The sequence below is a fragment of the Ostrea edulis genome, chromosome 4 (assembly GCF_947568905.1).
Source record: "Ostrea edulis chromosome 4, xbOstEdul1.1, whole genome shotgun sequence".
NCBI lineage: Eukaryota > Metazoa > Mollusca > Bivalvia > Ostreida > Ostreidae > Ostrea > Ostrea edulis.
This window is the reverse complement of record NC_079167.1, coordinates 17149069-17168091: the sequence shown is the minus strand read 5'-3', so window position 1 is coordinate 17168091 and position 19023 is coordinate 17149069. Positions and strand designations below refer to the sequence as shown.

Sequence of the window (19023 nt, the reverse complement as noted above, 5' to 3'; positions counted from 1 at the left end):
GATGACACTATTTCCTTCATAAGTTAAGAAAACCTGCTAATAAAACGATTTTCAAATCACGTTTCAGGCCTTAAAATTGATTTTAAAAAGACAGGTTATTTTTAGATGATCAGAAGCACATTAGGTGTATGATTATCATCATGAAGATGTGGTAATTGTGTTAAAAAGAATCACAATCAAATTAAGATTAGAAATACAAGAGGAATTAAAAGCAACACTGAATTGATGAAAAATGCGAAAAATCATCCCTGATAGAGAAAATCCTAGCTTTAAAAACCCCAGCATTTTCAAAGCATGTTTACCTTGCATCTGTCAACCATTGAACATTTGGTAAAAAGAAATTAGTAAGTTTTTTTTAGATTCTTAAAAGCGAAAATCATAAACATTGCATGTTCCGAAAGATTGGTAGATGGGTAGGATTAAAATTTCCAAATTGTGAATTTTAAGTAAAACCAATAACAATTTTATTTGATAAAAAGAATATTCAGCTTCAAAGGTAATTGATTATACTTTAGAACATTTTACAATCCAAGATCTTTAATTGTCAAAATACCACATACCAATAGGCTTTGACCTTATATTTTAGAAGATGTAGAGAAATTAGAATTTTAGCTGTAACCCTCAGCTTTTTAAAGAGTAAGTGTGTTTTAATAAGATGCTATTTGTATTACAACTGTATTAGAAAATTGTTTTACCCACACTTTCTACAAAAATAAAGTGATGTTTATAAGAGGAAGATATTACTAATAGTAATAAAGTGATTATTTGTCTTCACGTGAAATCTACAATGAACTTTAAACTTAACATTCTACGATATTTAAAGTTTCAAAATCCAATACCTCATTACTGGAAGTTACTCTTTAAAAACTAATAGTATTTCATCTTATACAAGAGGTAATGTTAATTATAAATGAAAACTGTTAAAATATAGCTTTAAGTTGTTTTGTATAGTTATTAAATTTTGATAAGATTACTTTAAAGAAACTGTATATTTTGTCCAAAATTGGTCTGATGGCCACATATTTTTTCTGTAGGTTATATTCATTCTAATTTCATATAATAATAGAATATTTTAATTATCTATTGCTCGAAAACAATCAATCTCTTCAACTAAATTTGTTACGCAGAATTGACACAATAATCAAGGAATTGTTAATTATTTGATATGAACATTAAAGAAAGTCCAAAATATATTGATTGTACTGATGCAATAAAATACCATCTTTGTTCAATATCGCTTCATTCAGGGATTTCTGGAAGGCTTTACATACTGGTGGGAGAGAAGTGTATCACAGGTCCAATGTTTGGTATACCTGACATTACTGGTTTGGATTATACTACTATTTTATCCACTGTTAAATTCAGCAGCTGCTTAAAAGCAGTTCAATAAAGCAAACGTGTTTGAGAAAGTCTGGCAATCAATTCTGTTTCACTGTAACGTATCCTCTTCCCTCGAAATTTATGTTCTGCGTATGATCGTGCAGTTTTTAAGTCGAGGCAGGCTACTGACAAACAAGTTGATGATGCAGGGGTTTCAACAATCTCGTTTAAATTCAGCATTTCGTACATTCTATGGTCGTTATAACGATCTGTTTTGCCAGTACAACCAGTCATTGGGTCAAATGTTGTCTGGTGTGTTTCATACCGATTATTAGACCGTTTTTTACACACTGGATTTGACTACGGATTACTCTGTTTACCTGATCAAGATATAGGGCTCACGGCGGGCGTGGCCGGTTGACAGGGGATGCTTACTATATTCTTAGGTATCTGATCGCACCTGGTATGTCGAGTGGTCCGTGTTTGCCCAAATCTTAATATTCCTTACAGGAATTGAGATTGATCACTATTCCCGGTGGATGTTTCTGTAGGTGTTGAAAGAATTCATTGAAATCAAGGGGAAATGTTAAATGGACTGGTGTAAATATTTTACAGTTCCGTTGCAAAATCTAATTTGCATTGTTGAATATTAATAAATCACGTGAGAATCTGTGCATGTTGTACGTGTATGCAATACGGGTAAAGTTATATAATATATACGATGAAACACGCCCATTGTTTATATAATGAACAGTATACAAGTCATATTTATAGAACTGGGTCTCTACAACAAACACCTGGACGGTTTTCTGCTCCCAAATTAAAGAAAACTCCTACTCCGATTAATTCTGTTACTAATAACCATACAATAAATCTCGTTTTGCGGCAAAGTATCCGCGGAAACTCCGTCATAATCCTCCTTCCGCTCGAAATTTAGATTAGGTTCGTCGTCCTTTAATATTCTTGATGCAGAAGAAACCTCATCATAACATTGCGACTCCTTTTTTACACTAACCTTTGCCATGAGATGGGACATTTTCAGAATTTTGAGTACACAAAACGAGCTACGGAAACATATACAACGAACTGAAATGATAAATCAAGCGGTTTAATAAGTATAACAAACAATATACATGTATTCAATATTGCACAATATTAGAAATATAAATGCATGGAAAGCGATAAAAAAAAAAAAACAATCCATAATGTATCGTTTGTGAATAGAATGAGTCTTTTCACCATCAGTTTCGAGGATATAGGAATATTAGATTTGAGTTTTAGAAACTATGGACATGATCTAGGATTCATTTGTTCTTGTAGAGATGAAGTAGATGTAATGGATTCCGAATGCTCGCGCGCACGTCTCCGCAGTTCTGCAACACTAGATGTTCTCTGGTCAGAGGAAATCATCATAGGAGGACATCCGGGCCGAGAGCAGCAACCGCAAAATGGCAAACATCCTATTGAATAGGAAAGTTTTGAAAACGTTAAAAATTGGGATGAAATGATGTATGGGGATATTATCTTACGTACAATGGGTTTTTTTTCAAAGAGTGATAAATGGTTGTGAAATCAGATATTACTAACATAAATTGTCGAATTTCGCATAAATGCAAAAACAAAACAAAAATTTAAAAAACAAACAACAAAAAAAACAACTACTTACTATCTAATCTAAATTGCTTTTTTGAAGGAGTGATCAAATTGTATCTGATTATGCTGGGTTACGTATATTTTTCTGTTCACCTTTTAGCAGACAATTGTTTTGTGTAACTTGTTTACCAGAATATTAAATAAGATTTCTGTATTAAACTATTTAAGCAAATATTTAAAGTATATGCTTATTTCTAAAAATAAATCTCTATCAAACCAGGATCAATGCACGTACAATCTAAATGGCACGCTGTTTTTGGCTATATTTAGCTCTAAAACTTCATAGTTATTTCGGATTTCAAACATTTCGGTTGAGCATCACTGAAGAGACATTATTTGTCGAAATGCGCATCTGGTGCATCAAAATTGGTACCGTATAAGTTTTACATGATAGTATGGTCAATATAATGAGCTCCCAGATATCAAAATAAGGATGCGTACAATCAACGTCAACCAAAGTCTGTAAAGCATTTTTGAAAGAAACAATTTTTCAATCCCCGAGGACTGTCAATTCAACCATCAACAGCTGATATTTTCAAAAGACATAATAACTTGATGAGGTCCCTTACCTTTGAAAGCAGGGTGTGGAACTGGGGGTAGATAATGTCTTGGCGTATTGAGATAATTCTCTAGATAATTCTTGTAGGCAGATCTGTGTTAATGGAAAGGAAAGTCAATAAATCTCAATAATTTTTAAAGTATTTACAAAGTAATAGTATTGATTAGAAGCAATTGTGGGCTACCCTTTGTAACTGATCGAAAAATCTGTTAATGCCTGTATAACTTGTTAATCATAAAATCAATAGAATCTATGTCTTTGTTAAAATGTAACACCTTTTCAACACCTACCCCTCCATGAAGGGCAACATCGACTGTCTGTTCACTACATTATTGTTGAGAGCAAGAAGTGTCTGCACGAAAGACGGCTGCATAAACTGTTGTTTCTGTAATAACATATTGTCTTGTGATTGGTTGGCCATACTCATCAATAGTGATGACGATGAGCACATGTTTTGCATTCCAGAAAATATGCTGGGTAACGAACTCGGGATTCTGCCAGATGATTGGGTAGTCTTTGGGATAGTTAGAGCATCGTCATTGCCCTCTTCCTTGATGTCACTTGTAGCAGTCATACAATCATTGGCATCACTAGTTACAGTTACACTATCAGATCCATCAGTTTCCTCTGTCTTTTCCACCCGTTTCTGAGGCTCGTCCTCATTTTTATCATAGGCGGGTATTTCAGACTCTGATGATGTTTCTTGAACTGTGGAAGTATTGTCCTCTGGCTTGCTACAGCAAGGTTCAGGTGAATGTCTATCAATCTCTCGAGAAATCACATCAAGAAGTTTGGCGGCTTGAGAATCACCCTCAGAGGCCAATTCGGTGCTTGTGACGGTTTCTACTTCCAACTCATCCTCAATTTTTGCATCATCACCTTCTGATAGCATTTCGTCCCCATTGACGTCATTTTGGATAGATGTCCCCGACTTCGGTTGTTGTGAAAACCTTTCGCTTTTTCTCCACTTTGCTCTTCGATTTTGAAACCACACCTTCATTAAGAATACAATTAATGGATTGAAATTTACGATTTTACTATAATCATACATCATAATATCTATGTAATGATTTTGGCATCTCTACCTGAACACGGGCTTCTGTAAGGTTAATCCGCATTGCGAGATCTTCTCTGGTGAAAACATCTGGGTAATGGGTTTGTGCAAATGCTTTTTCTAATTCCTCTAGCTGAAAAAAGTTATTTAAATCGTATTCACAACTTTTTCTTAAACAATGATACAATGTACATTTACAATATCAAATATCTTGAGAATATTCAATAGTTTTATTTTATTGACCTGTTGAAGAGTAAAAGTTGTTCTGTTTCTTCTCTGTTTTCTTCTAGCGAAATTGTCATCCTGGAAATCGCTTCCCAACCCATAACCAGCATCTGAAAAATACAAGATGATTCTGCCTGTTTTAACTTTCTTCGTTTATCAGGTTTTACTTTGAAACCCGTTTGATGCAATACACATAAACTCCCAAAATCTGCCCCTGGAGGAAATTTACAAATATAAATCAACAGTCTCTTAACTCATGACGAAAATGTTTAGAAATAAGGTTCCCTGTAACCAGTTCTTGACAAAAAAATGTAGTAATATCAAGTGATTTCGTTATATACCAATTGAGTTAAAGATTATCGTTGTGAACTACAAGATATTTTGGGTTTCAAGGCAACGCATTTTTATGTCGTTATATCCATGGATTTGTCATTAATATAAGAACAATGGGAAGATCGTTACTAAAGCGTGCAAATTCCGATCAAAAGGGTCCAACTAATTCAATTAAGATAGATCATGCATGGAAAATTACTCCCGATTTTCAGCGGATGCTAGAGGCGTCTTCAATTCTCTATATTTACTCGAATTCCCCATGATATAGGCAATATTTGTCATCCTAGAATGATGGGCATTAGGAATAATTTGTTGACGGATCGACCATCACAACACAATAGTTTTATCGCCTGTCGTAGCCAGATCATCATGCACAAAATCACATATTATTCCATTAAATACGGTTTCTTTTTATATAGTAAACCCTTAAAGTGATGAGCCGTATTAGAGTTTTGATGTGTCTGATGGTCTTAGCCTACAAGGTATGATGGCGCTCAATGGATTTCACCCTTATGACACCCAATGCATCAATTTGTGTTAATGACAGGTGCAGGTTTATTTGGATTTAATATTCAGAAAGCTTTAATAACATTTAGTTCCCATCATTACCTTAATTGTCTTCTATGAGGTATTAAATTTCAAAGGTAATCTAATTCAATATTGGCATGGCCAATCATTAGACAGAGTGCTGTGGGGATACCATATTACTGGAAGTAAATATTATTAAAGCAGCATCTTATTTCCCCATTTGCACGCTTTCGCGTGCCAAGAGGAATTAGTCTCACTTGGTCTTCATCGCTCGAGGCCACTAAGTTGAAAGAAATACACACTTAGTGATTATTTTTCTGATTGGATAAAGTAGAATCGTAAACGCGGTATTTTGAAGTAAAATCGTATAATAGATAAATGACATTAGCGTCGTGTACAAATCTCTAATTTAAGACATTATCGGACAGACAAAGTGAATTTCTGTTGACAGGTTTCCGACCGTAAGCAACCAAGGCCCATCACAAATACAGATCATTGATTTTTTACACAGAAAATTTAATAAATAAGAAAGAAAAATACCAAAAGACATGCAGATAATGATTTTCTAAGCTATGCAGGAATCTTCCCCTTAGGGTCTGATAATTATCAAAATTTTCAGCTTAGAATGAAGTCTGTGTAGAATTGGCACTCGGTAATGCATTCTGGAAAAAGGTTGAATTTGAAGCGTTGATTTTAATAAACAAATAGTGGTTAGTAATGGGAGATCGTAGATACTAACAGGTATATCTTAGAAATTGTCAATATTACTCATGTAATAGTATCCAATGTTAACTGATTGAGTTAGTTTTAAAGTAACAACGCAGGAGCTCTCGGTCCATTTTATAAAACGTGGCGGAAACCAACGGTACATGTAATCTGGTAGGGGGGAAAAAACTAATGTCCATATCCACCACGAACTTTGAATTTGCTGCAGAAAAATCAACCCTATAGCAGTTGAAAGTTCGTGATTTTTGTTGATGACACGACATGCAAGTCTATTAATCGTGTCATATTTCTAGCTGTCCTAATACTGCGACATTTTTGTCAAGTCAAAATTATGTGAATCATGTCGCTGTGTACTGAAGGAAACAATTATGAAAAACATGTTGAAAAACGATACTTAATACCCAAGATAGCTATTCTTCTAATTTAGTTACACCTCTGGATTTATCGATACATGATATAAAGGTATGAAGGTAAATGTATATTAGTTTACAGTCGTTTTGATGTGATTGCAACATTCAAAATGTTATCTACAATCAATTTAATTATCGTATTTTATAAATTATCGTCATCAAATATCATCACCCTTTGGTTTCTGTTCCATTGTTGAACGTTTTAATCAAACATCGATTTGATTTCCTAACAAATGAGCATAGTTTTAATTTTCATTTTTTGCTTAGGTATTGTTTTATCATTCTTTAAAATTTTTTAGGCACATTTACTTCTAGGGACAGCCTTAAAGGTATAGAAATTAATCAGGAACCTAATTTAGATAGCATCAATAGTCAAACAGCAAAATGCCAGAAAGGGATGTATCGTAACCCAAATTCAAAGAAACGCAAATCAACATTGTTAAAAGCCGCTAACGTCAAAAACAATTGAATAATTGCCCCCAGTTTGATTTTTTCTTCTCGAAAATTTTCTTTCACCTTGGATAAGGTATGTTTATTCATTTGGCCGAATTATCAGAGTTATTCTATCAGCAATGCAAAGAAGACGTTAAATGACAAAACTGGGGTTGCATTTGGCCCGATACCCCTTTCTCCATAAAATGAGATATGTGCCTGGCACCATAGACGTTGCAACACGTATGATTCAACCAATGAGGTTGTGGTTCACTTCCTTACTAGGTCTTATTGTTCCTCATATTTGATTGGTCTACATTTGTACTAAAAGATTATCAATGTCCGACAGTTCTCCAGAGTTTATTTTTATTTTGTCCTGTTTTTTATTTAATAGTTACCTATAATTTGATGCTACAGTTTCAAAGAATTTTTGGCAACTCAGAAAGACTGACCCATGAATGAAGTACAAATTCTAGAAAAACAGCTATTGTAGTCAAATAGATGTCATTAAACAGACAGCAGCAAGGCGTGTGCAGGCACAAAGATATTTACAATGTAACATAGGGTTTAGTGCTGAAAAGCAAGATCATTTGTATGGATTTTTCTATTAGATGGAAAAAAAAGTTTCTTGCTATTTTGAAAATAATTTTTCAGAGACATATCTTCTTCCTGTGTAGGGAAGAATACAAACTTACGTATGTATCCAATTTCATAAAATCAAAGAAAATGGTTTTTCCTAATATAACACAATAAAATCCGCTTTGGTTACAAATGTCTTTGCCTTCCATTATGTGTTATAAACACATTATCAAACTTCTCTGGTTAAGCACGACCTTTGCTCACAGAGAATTACAGGTAATTACTTACATGGATAAATGGGTAAAGATGGGCATTATTGGGCAGAAAAAAATTACATTCAAATAGTTTCTGTAATTTCTAAACCTTTCAAATCGTTTCCTGACGAAATCTTATCTTTCTTAGTGTGTCATAATACCTTGTATTTAGCTTTAGACAGAGACAGATTGATAATGATAATTTTTAGTATATCCATAACGTAGCACACTGTGGCCATTTCCGATACACGTCTCCCCAACTACATACCGCATTACTACATCAGAACACTGTTATGATATTTCTAAATGTGTTCATTGGACATAATTTATTTGACTGATAAGAAGTAAAATACATTGTAAATCATTGATAAGGCAATCTTCCCAAACCACAAAAACAACGAAAATTTGAGTTTGACAGATTTTGATGAAATTATGTCAAATTGAAATGTAACTTTATTACAAATTTTTCAATTCTTGAAAACGTTAATGATAAATCAGAGGAGAACAGCAAAATAGACACGCACTCATAGTTAATTTTCTAAGTAAAATCTATTTGTCCGGCTCAAATCATTTTTGTATTATACATCCCAGACGAAGCACGCATTTTTGTTACGTACATGTATATCCATAATGGAATCAGAAAATACCTGTTGTTGAGATAATTACGTTTACTTGAATTTGCTAGAATGCGCAAAATGCTTTAAAACCAACGTAGTAAGTAATTCTATTCAATAGCATATATTTCAAATCGTTATAAAACACTAATACTTTTTGGAACCCATTCCGATTTCCTATTTGTTACCGATAGATAAAAAGGACTACCGAAATCTATGATAACACGCATATACGACATTTGGATATTTTGTGATCGTTGTACGCTTGCATGGATTTTTCCACGAATCCATATCTCCAAAACAAAATTTCAATATATATGAAAGAAACGTACCACGCAGCACTGACATAAATGCTCTAACTTTATGGACTACCAAAGAGCATATGATGAAAATTAATGAGCGATTGTCTAAAAATTCTGACAACAAACAAACTTGGGACCATACTTACAGGGATGATGATGATGATGCTGGTATGACAAATCCACCCCGAACTGTCGGGCCGCGGCAGGATGCAGAGCTGGTGGGCAATGGAAACAGAACATCTCTAGGAGAGAAAAAAAATCAACTCAATCACCAACAAAAGGTAAAAAACGTAAAAAGGAGGATTTAAAAAAAACACCCGAGGAAATTTTCAAATAAATGATACATAATTTCACCCGTTAGATTGCTCTTGCAACATGATTTGTAATGATGTCATCGGAGAACCTTACCTTATGTTGTCTAGTTTCAGAGATAATGATATCACTCAGATGGCTAATATCAAAAGAGTTCAGAATCTCATAAGACGCTGCCTTATCCTTCACAAGTCGGTTCTGTAGTGCAAGAAAAAGCCAATCTCGCTCTGTATCATAATATGTGATATTGGAAAATTTTGTCTCGTTTAGACTGAAAACCACTTCCAATAATTCAGTTTTCTGAATGTAATCCTCAATTAATCAAGAAAATTAGACTGCGAAGCCAAACCCACGTTGGAAGGCCTAGCAGAAGACACAATAAGATAGGATCGGCAGTGACAGCCTCTGCCATGAAGCCGCAATGTCATTGGTCGGCAGCTAAATTCCGGATTTTTACGGAACGGAACGTCGACGGTGACAATAATACCATAACGGACTCCACGTGGATCATCTAATTTGTAACCGATAAACGCCAATTCAAAAAGTTCCTGGTCATAAAAATCACTTATCGCAGAAAATAACGCCAAAAAATGTCTGTCGGATTCGACATTTGATGTGCGCTGGTCTTAATACGGAGACATTATACAGCTTTCCATCAGATAGTCCAAGTTTCCTGACGCGGGTCAAAATTGACAATTAATCGCATAACTTAATTTTCCTTCTGTACAACAGATACATGTGTTTAGTTATTGGAAATTAGATTACGGCCACTGGAATTCATCTTGATTTGTATGATAATTGAGGGAATGGTGGTATGGTTTTGCTTTTGAAGTTTACAAGAGGCTAATTATATTAGCTCTTACTTTTCTTGCATTTAGAAAATGCCGATGACGTTTGCAAAAAAAGTATTCGCTTTACAGAATATATCCTGAGTAATTTATTCGATTTTGTTCTAAATATTAATTCAGAAGTCACACAGGGATTTAAGATTCTCAACAGCAAGACTGATACTTCATGAATCAATTATTTATTAATTTATACCATAAAGTACATTATTATACACAGAACTTATGTATCAGGATCGAAGGGAAGTGTAATCTTAATATAATTAGGATTTTTATTTTATCATTGCAATAATTATTTGTTTTTGCTTGTCCTCCGTCTTAAGGGCCTTTATATTATTGAGTTATTTTTTCCCAATTTGCTACAACCAGAACTGCGAAAACAGAAGGTGGCTGTAACAAACCGTGGAAATTTTATCTTGGTTGAATGAAATCCTTTCAGCGATTTTAACCAAGCACTTATAATGCTTTCAAGAATATAATAATATTCGTTTGATTGTTTTTATCCTGTGCACACAATTTGAAGACCAGAGCCAGAACGAAAATTGATCAATATAGAACTGATCATAAATGTTCAAGAAAAGCGAATACGTTTAACTAATCGGAGAATTGTTATGTTTTCTGGATCACTATCGAATCACAACCGCGTTATCTTCATTTACGTTAAGGTACACCATATATGCAGATCAGAAAGACCGGAACCGGAACCCCCACCACCAGCCCCTACGATTTGAATATTGTAGTCTTGGTTATGGTTCATCCTTTTCAGCACGACATGAAGGACGAATCTGTAGAATACGTTTATTTCTATTCTTAAAGTTCTGTTTTCAGTCTAGTGCAATTTCACATTTTTTTTTTCAAGATAAATCGATAATCATAGATTTTCCTGTAGATGTTAACTTACAATAGATTACATTGCTTCCTTGCATTACTTAATAAGCATATTTTACAAGAAAAATTCAAATTTTTCGTATAGCGAATTCGATTAGTTTAATTTGATTTTTAACCCCGCCTTATCCCCAGGAAACTGCAATAAATAAGAAACCCGTTAAGAATTATTTAGTATATCATTGATGTAACTATATCAGCATGGAATTCAGCACAGGTTGTCTGTCTAGTATTATTCATCTTTAAAATTTAAAATATGGGGGAGAAAATGTAATGTACATAAAACTATCTTAAGATACAAACAAGGTTTAAAATTGATTATATCCTATGTCTTGATATGAAAAAATCACTTCATATATGTACCTCGAGTTAAAAGTATATCTTGATAAAATTCTGTTCGGTCATATTAGCTACATGTAATATGCCTCTCAAAAAGAGTTCCGAGAAACACCAGTCGGACATAATGACAAGGGAACACTTCTTTCAGTAGTTTACATTTTGTACATGATATACAGACAGTGACTGAAGCTTTAAATCATACCTTATATGTTTCAGGAGTTTGACGGCTTCATCCATTCAAATGTTTTAATTATCTATACATTTATAATAATTCAATTAAAATTAGACTTGTATATTCCGCTCCTCTACAATACACTTGTATTGAAGTGTATCGTAGGGGAGCAGAAAATACAAGTCTAATTTTAATTAGATTGGATTAACCTCTACATGTAATGCGATTGTACTGTTTTGTGATTTATTTTTATACAATTTTACATGTTGTATTCCTACGCCACATGAAGTCTTTTTATATAGCTATTGTTAATGTAAGCAATTCTTAATGTGTGACTTTTCAAAAGTTTCATTTAAACATTCTTTCATTTAAAAAAAAAAGTTCTTAAAAATACATATTTCATTCATTATATCAAAAACTATTTTATATGGCATGAATACACATGAAATCATTATATCAAAAACTATTTTATATGGCATGAATACACATGAAGTCATTATATCAAAAACTATTTTATGTGGCATGAATACACATGAAGTCATTATATCAAAAACTATTTTATGTGGCATGAAATAAAACCACATTACATTGACACCTATAAATTCTCCATGCTTTTGGGATTATATATGAATGTGAAAATTGCACCCGATATAGAACACACACTTAGTTACACGAAAATCATATACAATCGCAGAGCATTTGAAGTCTATTTCAAAATCCATACACCGCATGTTCAAAGAAGTATTATACAATCAGTATCTAATCAATAAAAGAATTGTTTTTATAAGAGATGTGCAAAATATTCTCCATTGCTAACATTGCTGATTACTTAATTATTACTATAATACAAGAAAAAATGCAATCACGGGATGCCGTCGCCCGCTAAGTGTTTCCCGGATAATACAATAACGCAATTTTCTGTACTTTGCTTTTCTATTATTCCATATTCAAAAGCATCAATAGAAATTTGAAGAACTCTCAATAAGCTAATTCTCTCCTCGTTTTATCTGGGCTTCGACTTATAACTTAATCATGCGCTAGGATCTAATAGATTTTCATTTTACTAAAGATATAAACTTCTTTGATGAATAATAGTGAAGTGGCCGCGATGCTTGATCCCTCCTAATTATCCACAGAATTCCCCCATAAAGTAGAATGTAGTGAAACAGAGAAGTAAGCTACCAAAGACAGAATCAATCTGCTTAGGGAATTCAAGTCCTCTTGTGTCATAGGCAAATAGGGTTTCATCTATTTAGTAAGATTATTCTTTCCTTTTTTCTAGGGAAACAGCACAGCTTACAACTGCCCGTGTGTGTCGTTTGTTAGCGGACTTGAACGGTAAATCATTAGCCTTCTTCTGGATATACACATCTCAGACGTTGTTTTTGCACGTGTTTTTACCAAAATACGGTTTTCTAAAGTTCACGTTTCACATAGATGCATAGAAAACAAGTTAGAATGTCATTATTTTGAATATTTTAAAAAATGATTTGGAAATAATCTTTAGGAATTCTAAATTGCAAATCATATTACATATATTGATGCTATGTGCACGACTCATTTTCACTGTGATTCAATGGATGAAAAATAACAAACACTACTTATCTCATAAATCCTGCAAATAAAGATAAAACAGAAAGTAACATGGACTCCCCCGAAAACACCAGAGATGGGATCAGGTGTCCAGGAGGAATAAGCATCCCCTGTTGACCGGTCACACCCGCTTTAAGCCTAATATACTACATCGTTTCACATACAACAATTAATATTAGCAGTTCATCATTTATATCACAACAATGGAAAATACTAAATTCCATATTCATAATTCACTAAACTATATTCATAATTCACTAAGCTATATATCCCTAATCTGGGCTGGGATTCGGCTTGGCTGAATATTTGGACTGACGCCTTCACCGAATCTCGTAGCAGTCCTTCATAATGTAAAACTTAAATACGGTACCAATTTTGATGCACCAGATGCGCAATTCGACAAATAATGTCTCTTCAGTGATGCTCAACCGAAATGTTTGAAATCCGAAATAACAATGAAGTTTTAGAGGTATTATAGGGAAAAACAGTGTGCCAAAAAAGTGGAGTCAAATTCGTCTAAGGATAAGAGCTATGTGTTAGAGAGATAATCCTTAATTTGGAAATGAATTTCTAAATTTTAAAACAGCAATTAAATATACATCCGTATTTTCAAGCTAGTAACGAAGTACTTAGCTACTGGGCTGCAGAGACCCTCGGGGACTAACAGTCCGCCAGCAGAGGCCTCGAATTCATGTCTGGAAATTTACTTTCAGCTTCAGCCAGTTCTAGCAATTAATGTGCACTATGGTGACACTGCTGTTTGCTTCAGTAAAGTGATTTGACTGTTAAACTAACTCTCTATCACTATTAATGCTGTATTACTTACCGTCTAAATATGTAAATTCCATAAAATAAACCATTACTAATTTTTCCGTTCAAATGAAGACTTCTTTGGCGCAATATTTTATCTCCCAAAATTGAAGAGTCCCTATATTTTGTTGTTTTTTTTAATTAGCGAAATGCAAGTAGGTATGTAGAGATACGATGTATCAGTAACTAGGTAAAGCAGACTATAGGAACTCTTCAATTCCAGGAGATAAAATTTTGTGTCATGGAAATCTTCATTTGAACGGAAAATGTAGTGCCTGTTTTCCTTTTGGGATTTTTATACCTAAATGGTAAATAATACAGCATTAATAGTGATAGAGAGTTAGTTTAACAGTCAAACCACTTGTTTGAAGCGAACAGCAGTGTCACCTTGGTGCATTTTAATTGCTAGAAGTGGCCGAAGCTGAAAGTGAATTTCCAGACATAAATTATGAAGGACTGCTCCGAGATTCGATGAAGGCGTCAGTTAAAATATTCCGCCGAGCCGAATCTCAACCGAGATTAATATATCCCCACAGTTGATACGAGGTATAACGAATTGAACTTCAAGGATAAGCTAACAGGATTTGCGACCATTGCGGATACAGCGTGGACAATCTGAAAGAAACTGTTAAACAGTTGGAAGAAATGAAAACCAACCAAGAATAGTCTGTCAAAAGGAAAGTACAAGCTGAAAATAGAATAGTCTGTCAAAAGGAAAGTACAAGCTGAAAATAGAATAATCTGTCAAAAGGATGGGAGAAGTACAAGCTGAAAATAGAATAATTTATAATACACCTTCATATTTTTTTTTTCATATATAAAGATAATACAATTTCGAACCAACATTTTAACTGTTAAATCAACTTTCACACTCGTGGTCTATTAACCGGTCAACAGTATATGAACTGTTGACTGGGCGATAGTCTGCTCCATTTCTAGTGGCTACGCAAGTCACGTGATTCTCGATCTCCTGTTTTGTTTACGTAATGGCGAGGCTCACTGATTTTACAGATGATGAAAATATACAGAATTTATTAGATGTGACGAAGAACAGAAACAAAAACTTGTAATTATTGATTATCAATTAGGATATTGGGTATGTTTTCTTTTAAACTAGTGGATACATTGATAAATTTTCGCAATCACTCTGAATTGTTACAAGTCAAAAAACCATTTGCATGTAATAAAAACCTAAAAATGAAGGTGTATAACAAAATAATCTGTCAAAGATATCAACCAGTCTAGAATACTCTGTCATAAGCTCATAGTGATGGTAGACGTTATGTAAATCTCTTACAAACGGAATTATAAATTTCTAATATCATAAGCTCTAAAATACCAAAAGACTTATCTCGAATGTCTGAATAAATAACAAAAGAAAATTTATGGTCCCAATATTTATAATCAATGTGTTTATTTTTGATACGACGTAATTGTTCGCGGTAATAATTGATCAAATCAACAATGCAAACTTTTGGGACCGACGCAGGGTCTTCCCCAAGCAATAAACAATCTAAGAGGCGACTGCAAATGGGCGAAATCAAGCACTAGGTAAAGTTAGTTCTCCAATACATAACGCCACAACATCAATACAATATTTTAAACTGGGCCAACATGATGCAATGGATATACAAACCTCAATATACATACGAACGTTCAGTTCGTGAAATACAAGATATTTACAGTCAATGGTCAAATGCATATGTGTATATAATATGACAATGCGTTATTTACGCCTCAATATGATTATCGTTACTTGCGGTACTCATCCATTTAACTAAGGTGGGGGTGAGACGATTACGTCATATGCTTAAAAGCCAAGGACGCGGCTGTGGTTGACGAAGCTCCTGCACCGCAGTAGTGTGGTGAACGAGTACCCAAACTTATGCAGTGGGAGGAGGAGTTTTTAAGATGTTACATGTATGTAATATGTATTCTGGAAATAGTTTATCCATTCAACCTGTTCGTCTGATTATTTGAAAAGAAGAGAACGACGAGGCTGAACACACTATACCGGATACGTAGAAGTGGAATTTTTAGCAAGACACAAATTTAGGGAATTTTCCTTAAAAATTGGAATGTATATTTAGCGAGAGCTAATTTCAGCGACTTAATAATTCCAGGAAATATAAATATTACCTCTGATATGGAATAAATTGTAACGTGTACTACTATACAGGCACACGTACCAACATGCGCAACTCTGGCATTCTGGAAAGAAAATACACACAAACAACAAGGTCTGCCATCGTGATAAATGTGCATACTTAGACTGTGCGTAAGGAAATCCCGTGTCGCGGCAGACGTTGGCATATTAAAGAACCCTCACTGTTACGGCCCTGAGCGCCAAGGATAGGTCTAAAAATCTGCAGCTGATGACTTCTCAATATGAGTAAAAACAATTTTTGACGAGACGTTAAACAAACAAACAAAATAAACAAACAAAGCACAAAAGTAAACCTCCTAATTTTACAACACATAGGTGTCTGTTTATTAGGACGTTGATTTTAGTATCAATTCAATGTTTTATGAACCTTCTTATACGCCACCCTGTTTTAGTATTTTCTTTCCAATAATTTACACCATACAATGCTAAGGGACTCATTTTCTTGCATTTTCCAGTAATGATTCGTGGCAAAGCCTACTTTTAGAATAATCACTTTATATGCGTTTTAACCTCACAAGAACAGAACCTTCTATTGACATCTTAATTCCGTTATCTGGGCTCCCAATACAAGCATAATCTCTCTGTGTTGTCACTTTGCCTTCTGCATGGGTCGACAACGTATCAATGGATGGGTGCTTAATCGCAGAATATCCCCTACCGTTCTAATGCAATTATTAATTAAGCGAAAAGCATTACAATATTATAAATATGGAACAAAAAGATGAAAGCTAAATTATTTATTTCGAGAATGATATAATTTAATAAAGAGTTACAAGGTCTTGATACTCTCATGAAATAAATGAAGTAAAGTGCCATAATACTGACGTTGATGTATTAACACAAATTGGGCTTTTTCATTATTTTACATTAATATTTCAAAAGTAGCAAAAAGGTTTACAACAACAGTTAAATTTGAATCAATTATGACATGATGAAAAGTAGTTTTAAAGATTTTCAAAATTCATATTCATTTCAACGTGTGTGATCAGTAATGCTGTATAAAATTACAATATTAACCGTTGAAAATACATTTGTAAAGATTTAAAAACGACCGATCGTCGACTGTCGACTTGTGTCTGTGCTTTTGATTGATTGATTGTATATTGTTTAACGTCCCGCTCGAGAATATTTTACTCATATGGAGACGTCACCATTGCCGATGAAGGGCTGCAAAATTTAGGCCAATGCTCGGTGCTTACGGCCTTCAAGCAGGGGGAGGGATCTTTTTCGTGTCACACCTGGCCTCGGTTTTCGCGGTCTCATTTGAAGGACCGCACCATTTACTCGTCTCTTACGACAAGCAAGCAAGCTAACCCAGATCCCCACGGGATCCGATGAAACCGAGAATACCTCAACAATAAATTGTGAAGAGTAGAAAGATATACATTTTTAGTCTTTATTACATGTTATGTAATATGCTGAATCAATTTCATGTAGGGCTATGTCCATCCTTGTATTCATTTACTGCTGCTAAGTCTATAGTCGGACAGAACTGTGAATTTCACCAAACTTTAAAAAGGACTTTTTAAAAAAAATTCTTTAAAAAAAATCCTCATTGCATATACAAAGCACATTAATGACAAAGGTATAGAGAATGCATTTATTAAAAGTCCCGGATTGTTTCCATTTCTGACACACACTGTACATGTAAGGCATCTCCATGGCTGCAGGGACAGAGAAACTGATACATTTAGGATGTGCGGCCATCGTCCATGCTTTGTCAAATTTCATTTGTCATCCATTATTTTTCCGAAATTTTATTATCGTTTAATACGAAGACTCAATTATCTCTAATTTGATATTGTAGTTGGGCATAATCCAATCTCACGAGATGAAACATGGAATTACCTTCCTAGCCCACGCTGGTAGAAGGATGTGTAGATAAGTTCGGTAACATATTTTTGTGCTGGGTCAACCTGTTTGACATTCAAAGTAACTCGTGACAATTTTTTTAAAAATCAAGTAGAATATAAATCTCTACATTACATCGTGAAGATCAAAAAGAACAGTCTGATGACCCACTGTATGTTTATTCAATATGGATAGTGAATATGATAACTAAAGTTTGAATGATTTTCGTGTTGTTGAATTTTACTTTTATGGAACCAATTGTGCACCAGAAAACTGAAAATATGCAAAATATTACATGGTATGATTATAATCGAAGAAGGTTGGTAGATAATTAAACTGCAATATCTAGCTTTTCAATTTCATTTTCTCTTCATTTTAAAGAAGAATTAGTCACAATTACATAATGCAATCACGGAAATTGCGATTTATCCTGTAACACATTACATAACTATGATGTTACACATTACATAACTATGATGTTACAGATTACATAACTATGGTGTTACAGATTACATAACTATGATGTTACAGATTACATAACTATGATGTTACACATTACATAACTATGGTGTTACAGATTACATAAATATGATGTTACAGATTACATAACTATGATGTTACAGATTAAATAACTATGATGTTACACATTACATAACTATGATGTTACACATTACATAACTATGAATTTACAGATAACATAACTATGCTGTTACAGATTACATAACTATGATGTTACAGATTACATAACTATGATGTTACACATTACATAACTATGATGTTACACATTACATAACTATGATGTTACACATTACATAACTATGATATTACACATTACATAACTATGAATTTACAGATAACATAACTATGATGTTACACATTACATAACTATGAATTTACAGATAACATAACTATGCTGTTACAGATTACATAACTATGATGTTACATATAACATAACTATGCTGTTACAGATTACATAACTATGGTGTTACACATTACATAACTATGATGTTTCACATTACATAACTATGGTGTTACAGATTATATAACTATGATGTTACAC

At 33.7% G+C, this 19023-nt stretch overlaps 1 protein-coding gene across 1 annotated transcript; it reads right to left on the bottom strand.

Moving 5' to 3' along the window:
- Positions 1 to 2412: 2412 nt before the first annotated feature.
- LOC125670198 (diencephalon/mesencephalon homeobox protein 1-A-like) lies at positions 2413 to 9676 on the bottom strand. The gene is made up of 7 exons (XM_048905239.2): positions 9398 to 9676; positions 9136 to 9231; positions 4830 to 4921; positions 4618 to 4719; positions 3823 to 4526; positions 3543 to 3625; positions 2413 to 2780 (listed from the first exon to the last, which is right to left on the bottom strand). Exons 2-7 carry the CDS (start codon positions 9227 to 9229, stop codon positions 2605 to 2607), a joined length of 1251 nt encoding a protein of 416 aa, XP_048761196.1. The 5' UTR covers positions 9230 to 9231; positions 9398 to 9676; the 3' UTR covers positions 2413 to 2604.
- Positions 9677 to 19023: the final 9347 nt, after the last annotated feature.